At 40.4% G+C, this 14488-nt stretch overlaps 1 protein-coding gene across 1 annotated transcript in view; it reads right to left on the bottom strand.

The window, feature by feature from the left end:
• The window catches only part of PARN (poly(A)-specific ribonuclease), a 166509-nt gene that overhangs the window by 148097 nt on the left and 3924 nt on the right, over nucleotides 1-14488 (bottom strand). Inside the window, exons 4-9 of the mRNA XM_007466961.1 lie at nucleotides 14200-14267; nucleotides 14033-14114; nucleotides 9074-9134; nucleotides 3264-3429; nucleotides 2512-2577; nucleotides 995-1033 (exon numbers count right to left, since the gene is read on the bottom strand). Coding sequence (XP_007467023.1) covers nucleotides 995-1033; nucleotides 2512-2577; nucleotides 3264-3429; nucleotides 9074-9134; nucleotides 14033-14114; nucleotides 14200-14267 — 482 coding nt within the window. The remainder of the gene's footprint in view (nucleotides 1-994; nucleotides 1034-2511; nucleotides 2578-3263; nucleotides 3430-9073; nucleotides 9135-14032; nucleotides 14115-14199; nucleotides 14268-14488) is intronic.

Raw genomic sequence — 14488 nt, 5'->3', positions numbered from 1 at the left:
CCAAAAAAAAAAAAAAAAAAAAAACAAAAACACAGGAATGTAACTGATTTCAAATTAATATTTTTAGGACTTAGGCATCTTCTGAAATGTCAGGCATCCCGTAATACAGTCAACTCATTACTACACTGTCAAATCTTGCTTCTAAATATCACAATGTTTACTTCCTAAGTAAAATTCTGAAGGTCTCTTTGGATGATCTGGAGCATGCACAGGGGAGATGAGTAACTGTGCTGTAATCTGGCACAGTAGTTTCATCTGCCCAGGAGAGGAATCTGGAACTCAGGTGGAGTACGTGGCAAGGATAACGTGAGAGGAAAGGAGCCTGGTCAAACAACAATGGCCCTTTTCCTGTTTTGGTCAAAGTAAATTCCCAGTATACATGCCACTGGCAGACTCTAATGAAAGAACAAGAACCCCAAACAAATTCAAGTGCAAACATCCATCTGTCTAATACTGATACTCAATTTTTGAGTTAGAGATCCACTTGAAAATATAATTAAACCAATAGAAACACCACCAGAAAAATACACACACACAATTTTGGACATTGTTTCAGGGGATTCATAGGCCTCCTGAAACCTACCCATGGCCTAACCCCTGTTTTAGAAAAAGCATTCACCTGAGTATTTCCCAGGTCTTAAAACCAAATCTTTACCATATATTGATACCTTCAAAGAACAAAAACACTATACATCCAGAAGTTAATGGAAAGGTCAAAGTGACAGTTAAAAGAAAATTGTAAAGGCTTTACAACATCTACTAAGAAGGAATAACAAGGAAATAAATTAAGTGGGTATGAAATAAATTAAGTGGGTATTCAACTTAAGAAATTAGGGGAAAATAATTACAAAATAAAGCACTGCCCAAGAACACGGTATGGTCAAATCACCAAGAAGTGCAGAATATCAAAAATGAAATAAAAGCTAAAAAATTACATTTAATTTTTAAATCCTGGGTCCCTCACAGAGCTCCCGTGTATAATATAAACACTTACTTCCAGCTCAAAGTCTGATAAATTAGTTTTCTTTGGAACCTATAAAAACAAATTAAAAGGTATTAATTTTGGCTCATTAAAGGAAAATTCAAACTGACCAAGCACTGGTTGGGAAAGACGTTTAATTTTTTTTTTTTTTTAGAAGATGGATTGGGGATTTCCCTGGTGGCACAGTGGATGGGAAACTGCCTGCCAGTGTAGGGGACATGGGTTCGATCCCTGGTCCAGGAAGATCTCACATGCCACAGAGTAACTAGCCCGTGCGCCACAACTACTGAGCCTGCGCACCACAACTACTGAAGCCTGTGCTCCTAGAGCCCGTGCTCCGCAACAAGAGAAGCCCACACACTGCAACAAAGAGTAGCCCCCGCTTACCGCAACTAGAGAAAGCCCACGTACAGCAACAAAAACCGAATGCAGCCAAAAATACACAGAATTAAAAATAATAATGATAATAATAATGGAAAAAATAAATAAAGATGGATTGAATTTTTTTTAACTTTTTATTTCATATTGGAGTATAGGTGATTAACAATGCTGAGTTGGTTTCAGGTGTAGAGCAAAGTGATTGAGTTATTCATATACATGTATTTATTCTTTTTCAAACTGGGAAAAATATTTAATTTTTAAAGGAGACTTCATTAGAAGCGACAGGTAATGTGCAAACAAGAGCAGACAGGATGTTTGAGGTGGGAGGATTCCTCACCACTTTTCTTCATCGAAATTCTCTTTATTATTATTATTATTATTATACTGCCTTTATAGAAGAGGCAGAAGTTCTTGTCTAACCAAAGTATTACTTCCTGTGGCTGTATGAAGAGTTTTAAGTAGACAGATGTATTAAAACACTCTGTGAAGCTAGTCACAAAGTAAATGGAAGGAAAGCAGGCTGTTTCAGTCACTGACTCTATGAAACACTGATGTTTTTTACTGCAGAGAGAAATTAAAAGGACAGGAGTAGGGATTCCCTGGTGGCGCAGTGGTTGAGAGTCTGCCTGCCGATGCAGGGGACACGGGTTCGTGCCCCGGTCTGGGAAGATCCCACATGCCGTGGAGCAGCTGGGCTCGTGAGCCATGGCCACTGAGCCTGCACGTCCGGAGCCTGTGCTCCACAACGGGAGAGGCCACAAAAGTGAGAGGCCCACGTACAAAAAAAAAAAAAAAAAAAAAAAAAAAAAGGACAGGAGTAGCCTGACAGTAAATTCTGCTCTTCTGAAGCCTTTATGTATGAAGCACAAGTCAAGGCTACAATAATTATGCCACTCTTGAGCATGACTTAAAGCAAAGGTGCACAACAGTATTCTCCCCTCCAGGATGGAACAAAGCATTCATTCAGTGTCTTTATATACCATGATCCCAATTCTGTTAATGCTAAAGTTAGTGCTGAAATATTGGGAACATACCTACAATAAAAAGACTATTTATGAAAGCATTTTTAAGCAACCAAATGGAGCACATGCCAGAAATCATCTACCTTTCCAAAAAAAGTACACATGAAAATATTCAGGGCAACTAACCCAGTACATGGCTCTAAATCCAAGTTCTTGTTTTCTTCACTTTGTAATAAATCTTCTATTTTCTCTCTGAGGAATTAGAATAAAAACATGACCATCAGCATCGTTAAGGAATGAAGTTGTCAACCAGCAGAATCATCATACTCAAAAGCAATCCAAATACAAGAACATACGACACTGTAATTTTACCAAATCATGTTTTAACTTTTTAGTTCAGTAAGGCTGAACTAAAGAAAATACTTTATTTTGGCATTTGTTGCTGTTATTAATGAGTTCTCAACAACTTCTCCAGGATTCAGCAATACAAATGATTTGCGTTTTTACTTTCCTAGTAAAGCAGTTATACTGACAGCTAAACAGAGCAAAACCAGACGCTCCTCCGAGGGCACGTTTGCTTGTCAGAAACTTCACTGCAAGAGAAAAAAAATGGATGTGTCGCAAATATCTGGATGGGCCTCTGCTTTCATGGGGACTGGACGGTGGCTGTCAGGCCCGTGGTCCACGCAGGTCTGACCACTTGGCCAAGGTAGTCTCTTGCCTGGCGACACATGGGAAGTCTAAGTACAGTACACAGAACTCGATTTACAGTTGACAGCTGTGACACAAACTCAGATACACCACAGTTAAATCCTGCCCCTCAGACATCACACCTCTGTGTGCACTGTGCATGTGAAGCACGAGCCTGAGATATAGACGTCAGTCCTGCTCCAAGACACGTGACTCAACGCACGTTTGGTTTCAGTTTAGGAACTTACACCACTTGGTCAATAAACTTCTTCTGATCCTCAGGAATCGTCACGGGACATTTTGAAGTGTTAGGAGACGCGTACGACAAAGCGCCTGCACCATTGGACTGTAAACGTTTTTCATCATACTGCTCTCTTAACTGTCTTTCTTCTTCCTGGTTTAAGTATGGAATTCCTGAACAGAATTTTTTAAACAATGCATTAGCAGAAGTAACCATTTATCATAAAAATTTTGTAACAAACCAAGGAGTCTAAAAGACTCAGGAAAGACCATATTTAACTACAGCTCAAAAAAATCAATGGGAAAAAACAAATGATTTTGAAATGTGTTTGTCTATTCATTCACTCCATTCACTCGTTCATTCATTCTCCTTTCAACAAACTGTGATTTGGCTCTTACGCTGTGCCAGGCACTGTATCAGGCACTAGTGAGCTAACAGTGAACAAGGTAGACTTGTCCTGCTCTGTAGTGAAGCGAATGACCTTAGGTTGACCAGAGAAGGCCACCAGGAGGGAGGACCTCAGGGTAAGAATGAATCAGACATGAAGGAGCTGGGGGAAGAATATTTCAGGCAGGGAACAAGCATAAATGCCCAGAGGATGGAAAAGGCTTGGACTGTTCCAGAAACAGCAAGGAAGCGTAAGCAGGAGAATGGCGTAATGTCAGGTTGGAGAGGGTGGGGCAAGATTACATAGCCCCTTACAGGCCACGGTAAGAATTTACTTTATTCTACGAGCAATGGGATATCATCAGGTTTTAAGCAAGATAAATCACATTATCTGCTCCATGTTTTTAAAAGATCATCTGGACTCCTGTGAGAGGTGAATTAGGGAGGTCAGCTGGAAGGAACTGTCCACTGCAGATGTCCAGGCCAGAGACAACCGCTTAGATCAGAGGTCAGCAGACTTTTCCTTAAAGGGACAAACAGTAGATGTTTTAGGCTTGAGGGCCATATGAGGATCTCTTTTGCAACTACTTAACTCTGACCTTTGTAACATGAAAACAGCCACACAATGGGTAAATGAATGGGTATGGCTGTGTCCCAGTAAAGCTTTACTTATAAAATAGGCAGAAGGTCATAGTTTATGACCTTGGCCTAATCTACAGAGATGGAGAGAATGATTCTAGAGATAGGAGAGCTATAACTTGCCAACATACTGTGGGTGAGGGAGAAAGGAAAGGGCAAAATAAAAAATGACATCTATTAGGTTTAAGCAGTTCAGACAACAGTAGGGCCACTTACTGAAGTGGGGAAAACTAGGCAACGAATAGACTTGGGGCCCAAGGGGTGAAAATCAAAAGCTACCTCCTGGATATAATAAATCATCTAGGGACGTATATATAAATTAAGAGGTGCAGATATAAGCCTAAAGCTCCGGAGAAAGGTGTTGAGATATAAATGTAGGTGTCATGAGGATGTGGGGGGCATTAAAAGCCATGTGATGCTTAAAAAACTTTGTAGAAAGAATGATGGAATTAGAAAATCACCACTCGTCAGCAATAATAATTGTTTCAAGCAAGAATTATCAATGGATGCTAAAACTAATTGGTGAAAAAGTGATCCACATTAAAAACACCAACAGCTGCACAACAATATTAGTGTACTTCATACTTTACATACTACAAAAAAAAAGTTATCATCGTCAGTAATGCGGCTAATCGATGTCATATGCCTCCTGATATGATGCACTGAGCAGCACAGACATTCACATCTGCAGTACCCCTGCCCGAGATGAACAGATGCATTTGGACTTGTCTGAGGAAACATCAAAAAAATCCAAATTGAGGGGCATCCTCCACTATGCAAAAATGTCAAGGTACTAAAATCACAGACTGAGAAACTGTTCTGGATTTTAAAAGAGCAAAGAGATATGACAGTTCAAAGGCAACGTGTGATCCTGGATCCTGGATTGAATCTGGACAAGGGGAAATTATTTTTCCTCTTTTGCTATAAGTAGCAAAACTTATATTAGGTTTGCAAATGAGGTAACAGTACTGTAGCAATGTCAACTTCCTAATTTGGATTACTGTGCTATATAAGAGAATGCTCTTGTTTTTAGGAAACTTCACACTGAAGTAGTTAGGAATAAAGGAGCATCATGGGTGCAACTTACTCTAAAATGGTTCAGGAAAAAAATTATATATACACATATATAATGAGAGAAAGAACAACAAAGCAAACATTATAATGCTAACACCTGGGAAATCAGAGGGAAGGTATCAGGAATTCTTTGCGGTATTCTGGCAACATTTATATAAGTCTGAAATTATTTCGAAATAAGAATTTAATAATAAAAAATAAATAAAACCATGGAATATACGAGACCAACAAGGAAAAGTAATATTTAGAAGCTGGCGAGACGAGAATGAGCCAATCAGGACACGGGGGAGTCCAGAGGAAGGTGGGACGAAAACCAGGAGAACGAGTGTCTGAAAGCCAGAGGACAGCATCTAGGGAAGAAGGGAGCAATCGACTGGGTCAAATTCCTCCAAAAGTGGAACGAGATGAGGACAGAGAAGGATCTATGGGGTCTGAGATCATGGCAGGCACGGGGGAACAGCAGTGTCCTTGGAGGGGTGCAGATGGCGGGCCAGCTGGGGATGGGTGAAGAAAAAACTAAAGGGGAAGAGGAAGGAACAGTGAGAACACACATCTCATTCAAGATGCTTTGCTCTGAGTGGGAGGATCACAAGCCAGAAGTGGAAAGGGGATGTGGAATCAAGTGAGGGGGGGATGGTTTTGCTTTGGTTGGAGTTATTTCAAGACAGAGATGTTCCTGCAGGCCTGCTTAATCTTCACAGGCCGCCAACTCCTTTGGCGGTCGGGTGAAATCTACAGACCCTTCCCCAGAATAATGTTTTCAAATGCATAAAATAAAATATGCAAGACTGTAAAGAAAGGTAATTATATTGAAATAGTTACCAAAATTATTTTTTTAATCTGTGATATAATAAAATGGGATAATAATATAATAATACAGGAAATCAGCTTCCTGGTCAACACATTAAATAACAAGACCTAATGGCAGGTGGCATAATTATGATAATTTCAAAGTACTGATGAAGGTAAACAATATTCAAGATATCTGTCACAACTGAAATGCCATTTGAAGATACCTGGGATTTCACTGAGGACAACCTCCCAGCTACTGCTAACACTGCTGGGTTGTTGCCGACATTCCTAACAGAAGAAACAAATTCAGTTCAAGGTTAGAGAAAATATAGATTTGAATTCCACAATGCCTTCCCCAAGTTCACAGACTTCTGAATTCTATCTATGGCAGGAAGGCGGCCCATGGCCTAGATTAAGAAGCTCTGCACTTTCACAAAGCATGTTTACAAAGGTTGATGGAATGATCAGCAGAGACGGGAAAATATCCAGGAGAGAGAATGGCAAGCTGCAAGAGCCAGTGCCTGACTAGGAGGCAGGTACTAGCCTCTGACCGGTGCAGGGACTCCTCTTCTCTGTAAGGATAGAAACGAAAAGGCTGAGCCCAGGCTTGGGGGAGACCTGTGGGTCTGGTGGTGAGAACACGAAGTGGCTCTTCCCTGATGGCTTCTATTTTCATTGAGAGGCATGGTCATCAGTTGAGTGGGACAGACATCATAGAGAGTTGGAAAGGGAATTTCTAAGTCAGAAAAGTAGGATTTTTGAGCACGACTGAGTCCTTTCTTGAAGCTTGTGGTCATGAATTTAAAGTGACAAATTAGCTCAGGTGTGTCACATTTTCCTGCAATATTCAGATGCTCAGAAATAGAGGTGGATGATAAGATCCAACCAGGGCGGGGACTTAGCTAGACCAGAGCAATGGAGGGAAAGAGGAGCAAGGGCAGGAAGAAAGGATAATGATGGACCAGGTGGACAAGGAGAGAAGTCAAGACAGGAGAGGGGAAGGTAACCGATAGTGAAAAAGCAATGGAGGTCAACTGATGGCTGAAATGAGGTACCCAAGTAAGTGGAAGAGAAAGACAAGAGAAATGATGAAGATGGGCACAGTTATTGCTAATAAGACCCAGGATGCTACCAAGGGAGTGCAAGGCTAAGGGGAGGCAGAAGCGAGGACTGCTGACCGCCTAGCCAAGAAACAGACAAGACAGAGCATTTGCTGGCTGTCCTTGTGGATGCTGGAGTCACCCAGAAGGAGGAGAGAGGTAGGAGTGGAGAGAAAGACGATGAGCCCGTCGCCAAGGCTGCTGGTGAAGGCCACGCCCAGGAAGTCGGCAGAAAGAGAGATGGCAGAGCTGGTGACGCAGCCCTGGGAAGAAGTGTGGCTCCTGAGAAGAGGGAACTCAAGGGGATTGAAGGTGGCATGCCTGCCACTGCCTGGCTGCAGATACAGAGACAGAGCTAAAACCACCTGTGCTTGGGAGGGCTGCAAGGGGAATGGTAAGAGGAGTCACCTGGTTCCATTTCAGACAAGAAAGTCAAAGGCACTAACAAGAAGACTGCCAGGAGAAAAGAGCCTGGCATTTGCGAATTCTGAGTGGCAAGATTTGATAAAAAAGAGAAGTGAAGGTCTAAGTCAGGATTACAGAGCATCTACAACAGCACGGGGTTAGAGTCTCGGTAATAACAGATGGCCTGGGAGCCCTGATGCAGCTGTGACTAAAACATTACAAGGTCTGACTACAAAACTAGAGAGTGAGGCATCCTCCAATTTAGCTGTTTCTCTCCTTTTATGAAAATAAAACCATCAGGCTGGAAATTACACACTCATATGAGTCTGGGTAAAGTAGTTCCTTCAAAAGATTTCTGCAACTATTCCATTATAGGGCTCTAACTACATTTGGAACTTGTGTTTTATAATGGCTTTCAGAGTCAAGTATGAGCCACAGCAAATAAATTATTTTATTATACCCAAACTGTGTTACCCAGCTGGTTCACCCACCAGGTTAAGCAGTTTGGATTTCAAATTTCTTCTAGTATTTCCAAAAATCAAAATCATCACTAGACATGAAGACGCAGCACCACTAAAGCAATTTAAAAAACAACATGACATGGGTGCTAAAGGCCCTGCAAGGATATCATGCTGAGGGGAAGAGACTTTAGCTGAAGTCTATGTTCTAGAACCTTTGCTGAGAAAAATCTCCTTTCTTACCTCACTCAATAATACATTCCCCATGGGAATGAATACAATTTACAAGAAAATGAAAAGTACCTATTGACCTTAGAGCAGCAGGCGCTTAATACTGCTGAGAAAACCAGAGGCTTTCCCCAATACTTTTCAGGAAATAAATGAATGGGGGAAGGAAAACCACTCTGGTGTGGTCTAACATCCGGTGTTCATTCATCAAATATTCAACGGTCACCTCCCTGATATGGAAGAGGAATTGTGCTCTGCTCTGGGGATAAGGAAGGGATGTAGTCTCTCCCTCCAGGCCTCTTGCCAGCCTATCATGCCAGCAAGTTAGCCATCAGGATTGTGCAGACTATGTAGACTTTTTTCCTCCAAAGACCATCTCTGTATTACTGGAATACGGCTGCTTTTTAAAATGCTACATCGTAGCACTTGTACCACTGAAAGAAAACAGGGATGCATTCCCCCCAGGTGGTCTGCCAGGAAACCAAGTCACACCAGCAACAGAAAAGCTCCACTCAGTGAAACCAGGAGCTTGAGAGGCCTCACTAGAGCTAAATGAAGTAGCAGCTCCTCTCCTGTTCAGTTCAGGCCTTTAAAAAAGGGCACAATAAAAACTCTATGGCTGCACACGATGGACTGGGAATCCAAGATCCTGTCTCAGACAGCAGGCACAAAAAGATAATTCTCAACCAAATCCAGATTTACAAGCTCTAAAGAGAGGTCACACATAGTCTTACCGTTGCGAAAAACTTTATTAAAATCAAATCCTTGGCTTGCTAGAAAGTCAATGCTTGAGCTCTGAAACAAGAGTAAACAGAACATGCATTTCGGTGATGTTTGTGGCAGGTGTATGAATAGAAGCAGAGAAAGAACTCAGGCAAGTAAACAAAGGCAACCAGGCAAGAAGGCAGCAAGCCAAAGGTCAGAGGACAGGCATTTCTACTCCACGGCTGCCAAATCATCCATTACTTCACTTAAACTAATGGGGCTCTTCTCCTTTATAGCTTATAAAACAAATATCCTTTGTTTCACAACATTTAAGAAAATTTTATTTAGTGAACATATATTCTCCCAATCGGCAGGAAACTCCTGGTGGCTGTACTGACTAGGAGACTATAAATAAAAATTAAATGTATTTCTATTATCTCACCCCAGGTTCAGGTTTAAGGTAGCAAACATGTTCAAGTTATAAGGTATCAATCATTCACTACAACTTAGATTCTGAAAGCCCCAAACTTTTTTTTCTTTTTTTGGCCACACCGTGTGGCATGTGGGATCTTAGTTCCCCGACCAGGGATCGAACCCACGCCCCCTGCTTTGGAAGGGCAGAATCTTAACCATTGGACTGCCAGGGAAGTCCCAAGCTCTTAATTGGATGTTCTTTACATTCAAGATCAAAACAGAAAAATTCCCAGTAATGAGACTTATTAAATACATATCTCAAGCCTAGGGTAAGTCAAAATATATAAGTAAATGTTAGTAAAAATATTAATTAAATAATACTACACAAGAATGGGAAAATTTTCACAAAGTTCTTACTCAACTGACTGAAGAGTGGGAAACATCACTGTAGCTTCTCTAATTTTATTCTTGTTTTAAGTCAGAACATTAGAGGGCAGCACACTTGAGTCATTTTAATCTGACCCCTCATAGAACTACCTTCCTGACCTGTACCTGACATTATACCATCAGTCTAGGCTGAGGGATGCTGTACCAGTTCCAGTAAACTCATTACCGTATTCTCTTTAGAGATGCCACTGAAGACAAGGTCTTCTACATTAGTGATTTCTTTATGATAACAGAAGGGGAAATGTTCTGAGGTCTCTAGTCTAAGGGAAGCTGAACTTCTCCTGAGCTCTGGCCTATTTCGATCCTATGGGCCACAGAATTGATTGTGTGTTCCCCCTATTCTTGGCTGGTAGGAAGCTCAGAGACAAAAAGGTAAGACTTTCTTTGACGCAAATTCTGTGTTCTAATCATAACACAGTAATTGTATCCTCATTTTTCTTTTCTTCCAACTTTTCACTTATCTTTTTAATCTTATGATAAAAAGTTTCATATACTGTATATACATATATATATATATATACTTTTTAACCAACACAAATTCTTTTTAAAATATGATGAGATATAAAGAGGCAACCTTACCAAATACACACACACACACACACACACACACACACACGTGTGGGTACAGGCACATCATTTTCCATCATGTCCAGGTTTCCTGTGGTTTCAGATAAGCAACCAGTCCCCACTCACATCTTCCCTTTTTATCTTGTTCTGAACAAGACCCAATGACTTCTGACTTTTGGGCCATAAGCCTTTTTATCTACCACGCCTGAGTATTCTTAAAACTCTGCCCACCTAATATTCCATCACTGACAGAGGCACCAAAAGATGGATTATGGAAAGGCATTTTTGTCCCTGCTGTCACTAGACTCCAAAACATCCTAACTTCCTTCTTTAAAAATCCAGAGTCAGAGATTCACCTATCCCCTTTTTGAAGCTATTTACTTTCCACTCAAATAATATCCTCTAAGTTGCACAAAAAAAATGTACTTTATGCCACTGAACTGAAAGCCTCTTAAAATGGTAAATTTTAGGTTATGTATCTTTTACCATAATAAAGAAAAAAACCCATCTAGAAAAATGGTACAGATGAACCAGTTTTCAAGGCAGAAATAGAGACACAGACGTAAAGAACAAACATATGGACACCAAGGGGGGAAAGCAGCCAGGGGTTGGTGGGGGGAGGGTGTGGGATGAATTGGGAGATTGGGATTAACATATATACACTAATTTGTATAAAACAGATAACTAATAAGAACCTGCTGTATAAAAAAAAAAAGAAAAGAAAAGAAAGAAAAAACCCTTTGAACCAACAAAATCTATTTGTGGTTTACTAACCACTATCTTTGGTTTGTCCTAAATGTACCATTTTCAGGATTCAAAAGATGAGCATGGCTACTTGGGAGGACAATTTGACGCATCTATCAAAATGTTAAATATATAAGCTCTATGAGTCAGCAATTCCCCTTCTAGGAAATCTATCCTATAAAAACATTCCTACATATAACCAAGACATGCTGCACACAGACGCTGACTATAGCATTGTTTAAAATAGGTAACAACTGGAAAACTTCTAAAGTCCAGTTAAATAAATTATAACATATCCATACTATGAAATATGAAGACAGTGTGTTAAGTAGAAAATGCAAGTTATATAAAATATGAATATTATGATCCTGTGTATATGAAAGAAAAAAGCTAAAATTATGTATATATATGTAGACATAAGAGTATATGTACATATGGACATAAAAGGAGTGAAATGGGGAAGGAAGTGGCATGGGGAAGATAGGATAAAAAAAGAAACTCGTTCTTTATAGGCAGCAGCAGGGTCTCGATTTTTCACGACCACGTATGTATTTTCTTCCATGAATTGAACTATAGATGTTCAGTCAGAAAAAAGAAGGAGAAGAGAAGAGGAGGTGAAGACGATGCCAATGCCATGCAGTTCTTCTGTCGCCCCACTGTTCGGGCACGTGCTCCAGGAGTGTGCCTGGCTCTCAGGCAGCTCACTCCCCCATATCCCGCCCAGTGTGAGCAGCTCACTATGTATACAGATGCTTATTTTTCAAAGAGCATATTAAGTTATTTTGCCCCCAAATTCTCCCTGCTTTAAGGGTAATAAGAGCTTTTCAAGATTGATTTTTGACCAGACACAATGTTCACCCTATTCGCTGACTCCAGAAGCTAATAAGTTCCTTGCAAGATGCAACCCTGCTGTCACCATAGAATTTTAAAGCAAAATCCACCTTAGATGGAGGACAAAAGAAAAAAATCCAAAGACACTATCATTTACCATATCCATACAATTCACAAGTTTACTTACTGAGTCTAAACCTCTTCTCTGCTTTTGCTTTTCCAGAATAGAGAATTGCACCTTTTTTTTTTTTTTTTTTTGCGCTACATGGGCCTCTCACTGTTGTGGCCTCTCCCGTTGCGAAGCACAGGCTCCAGACGCGCAGGCTCAGCGGCCATGGCTCACAGGCCCAGCCGCTCCGCGGCATGTGGGATCTTCCTGGACTGGGGCACGAACCAGCGTCCCCTGCATCGGCAGGCAGACTCTCAACCACTGCGCCACCAGGGAAACCCGAGAATTGCACCATTTTTATCCCACTGTCCATTTTAGACATTAGTCTCTGGCCTGTCTTCAAGTCTGTGATGTCTTTCTTTGTTTTAAGGAGTGGCTGGCTACTGTAACTACCTAAAGTGTTCCAGGTGTAGCCCCAGAATGGCTTTGTACAATGGGTAGGGTTCTTTTGATCTGTTTCCAATTCATTTCCTAGAATAACTGTGTTTGTGTTGGTCTTTTAGAACAAAGCATCATCCCCAAGGTGTCTCATTGCCACTGTCTGCATTTGTTTGATTAACCCCTGGCTAAAGCCATGGAATTCACTTTAAATAATTGTCTTTTCCTGGTACTGTTGGAAAACTACATCCACACAAATTTCCCAACTGAGCCTATTTTTCTCTCAGTGAAAATCTACAAATACTGTTTAATTAAGTATCCTATACTAAGGTGACTGGTAAATAGCTGTTAACTGGTTGCAGGGTAAAGAAATATCAACTATGGTTTATTTGCTAATTTAAGAAAAATTCATGTTTACAAAACCAAAATTACCTTCTCTTCAGCCCTAGATATACAATTAATGCTCAATTTCATTTGTTTATATCCTGCCTTATTACAGAAAGAACCTGACATGACTCAGTCATTCAGAAGCCTACCCTCCAGGCTTTCTTAACTGCATTACTACTTACATGCAGGAAAAGGGAAAGATGGGAAGACTCAAAGGAACTAATGTTGCTACAGGGACAGAAGCTCAAGCATAAGATCATAAGGGAGAAAAGGCCAACATTCAGCTTTCATCACATATCCATTCGCTATACACTTATTCACATTCACCTTATCCATTGTATCAGATTATTAAGAGAGCAGAAAGGAAAAAAAAGAAGAGAGAGCAGAAAGGGGAAACTGATATTCACTGAGTGTCTACTAGATCAGCTACAACTCCAAACAGGGTGTTCTAAAGGGGAACCTCCTTGTATCCTTACCTTGGCTCATAAAGTCAGCCCTCTCCTCCTCAGGAGGAAACAGTGGTCTTTATCTACCCTCTCTTTCCTAATTGGTGAGCTTGGGAAAAGAAACTGAACATATATAGCTTAGCCCCTTTTGGGCTTTCTCTTTTCAAAGAGGATACACACATACCCGCCTCTTCCAGAAAATAAAGCTCTACCCTTGGAGATGGGTGTAATGAGAATGGGGTGTGAAGAAGCCTGAAGGTCCTGATCTGTAGGTTCAATTCAGGGGTAAGACATTAAAAATCCTCAAAAGAGTCACACTACAAAGCCATGGTCTCAGATTCAGCTTTACTAATGATAACGCTCACGTTCTCATTTCCATCTGCCTGTCACTTACATCTCATTCTTTAACTCATTCTCAAGTAAAAGGGAAGATGGGAGTGTCATTAATTTACAACCCTAAAACTGAAAGTCAGAGAGGTGAAATGATTTGCCCAAAGTGCAAAGTTAGTAGTAGAACCAAATTTTAGAGAGAATTCTGATTCCACATTTCCACACTGCCTCATCAGCAATTCATAACAGAAAAAAAACTCAATTATATTACTAACCTGACAAACAAATTTGACATCTGGTGAAGATCTATTGAAGGGTTTCGGGAAAACATAGAAGTTAAAAGACTTTGTTATATACCTGGGGAAAATAAGATAAAAGGAGACTTAGGGCGTTACATTACGCCATGACAAAAGAATTCCCACCACTTATTAAAACAACCTACTTTGAATCTGTGTAGTCATACTTAAAAGTGCAAAGGCCAAACTGAAACAGCAAAAAGTCCATGGAATGCTGGAAAAGGGAAATAAAATATCTGTCAAAACAGTGCTCTACAGTCAACGTCAGCAACAGTATTCTCAATCAGGTGGGTTTTCTGATTACTTAACTTTGGCAGAATACTTCCAATTAGAACAGATTACAGATTATCTATCAGATGCATTATTTTTTTTAACATCTTTATTGGAGTATAATTGCTTTACAATGGTGTGTTAGTTTCTGCTTTATAACAAAGT

This window comes from Lipotes vexillifer, unplaced genomic scaffold (genome assembly GCF_000442215.2).
Source record: "Lipotes vexillifer unplaced genomic scaffold, Lipotes_vexillifer_v1.1 scaffold232, whole genome shotgun sequence".
NCBI lineage: Eukaryota > Metazoa > Chordata > Mammalia > Artiodactyla > Lipotidae > Lipotes > Lipotes vexillifer.
The sequence above is the reverse complement of the archived record's forward strand: the minus strand, read 5'-3'. Positions and strand labels throughout refer to the sequence as shown.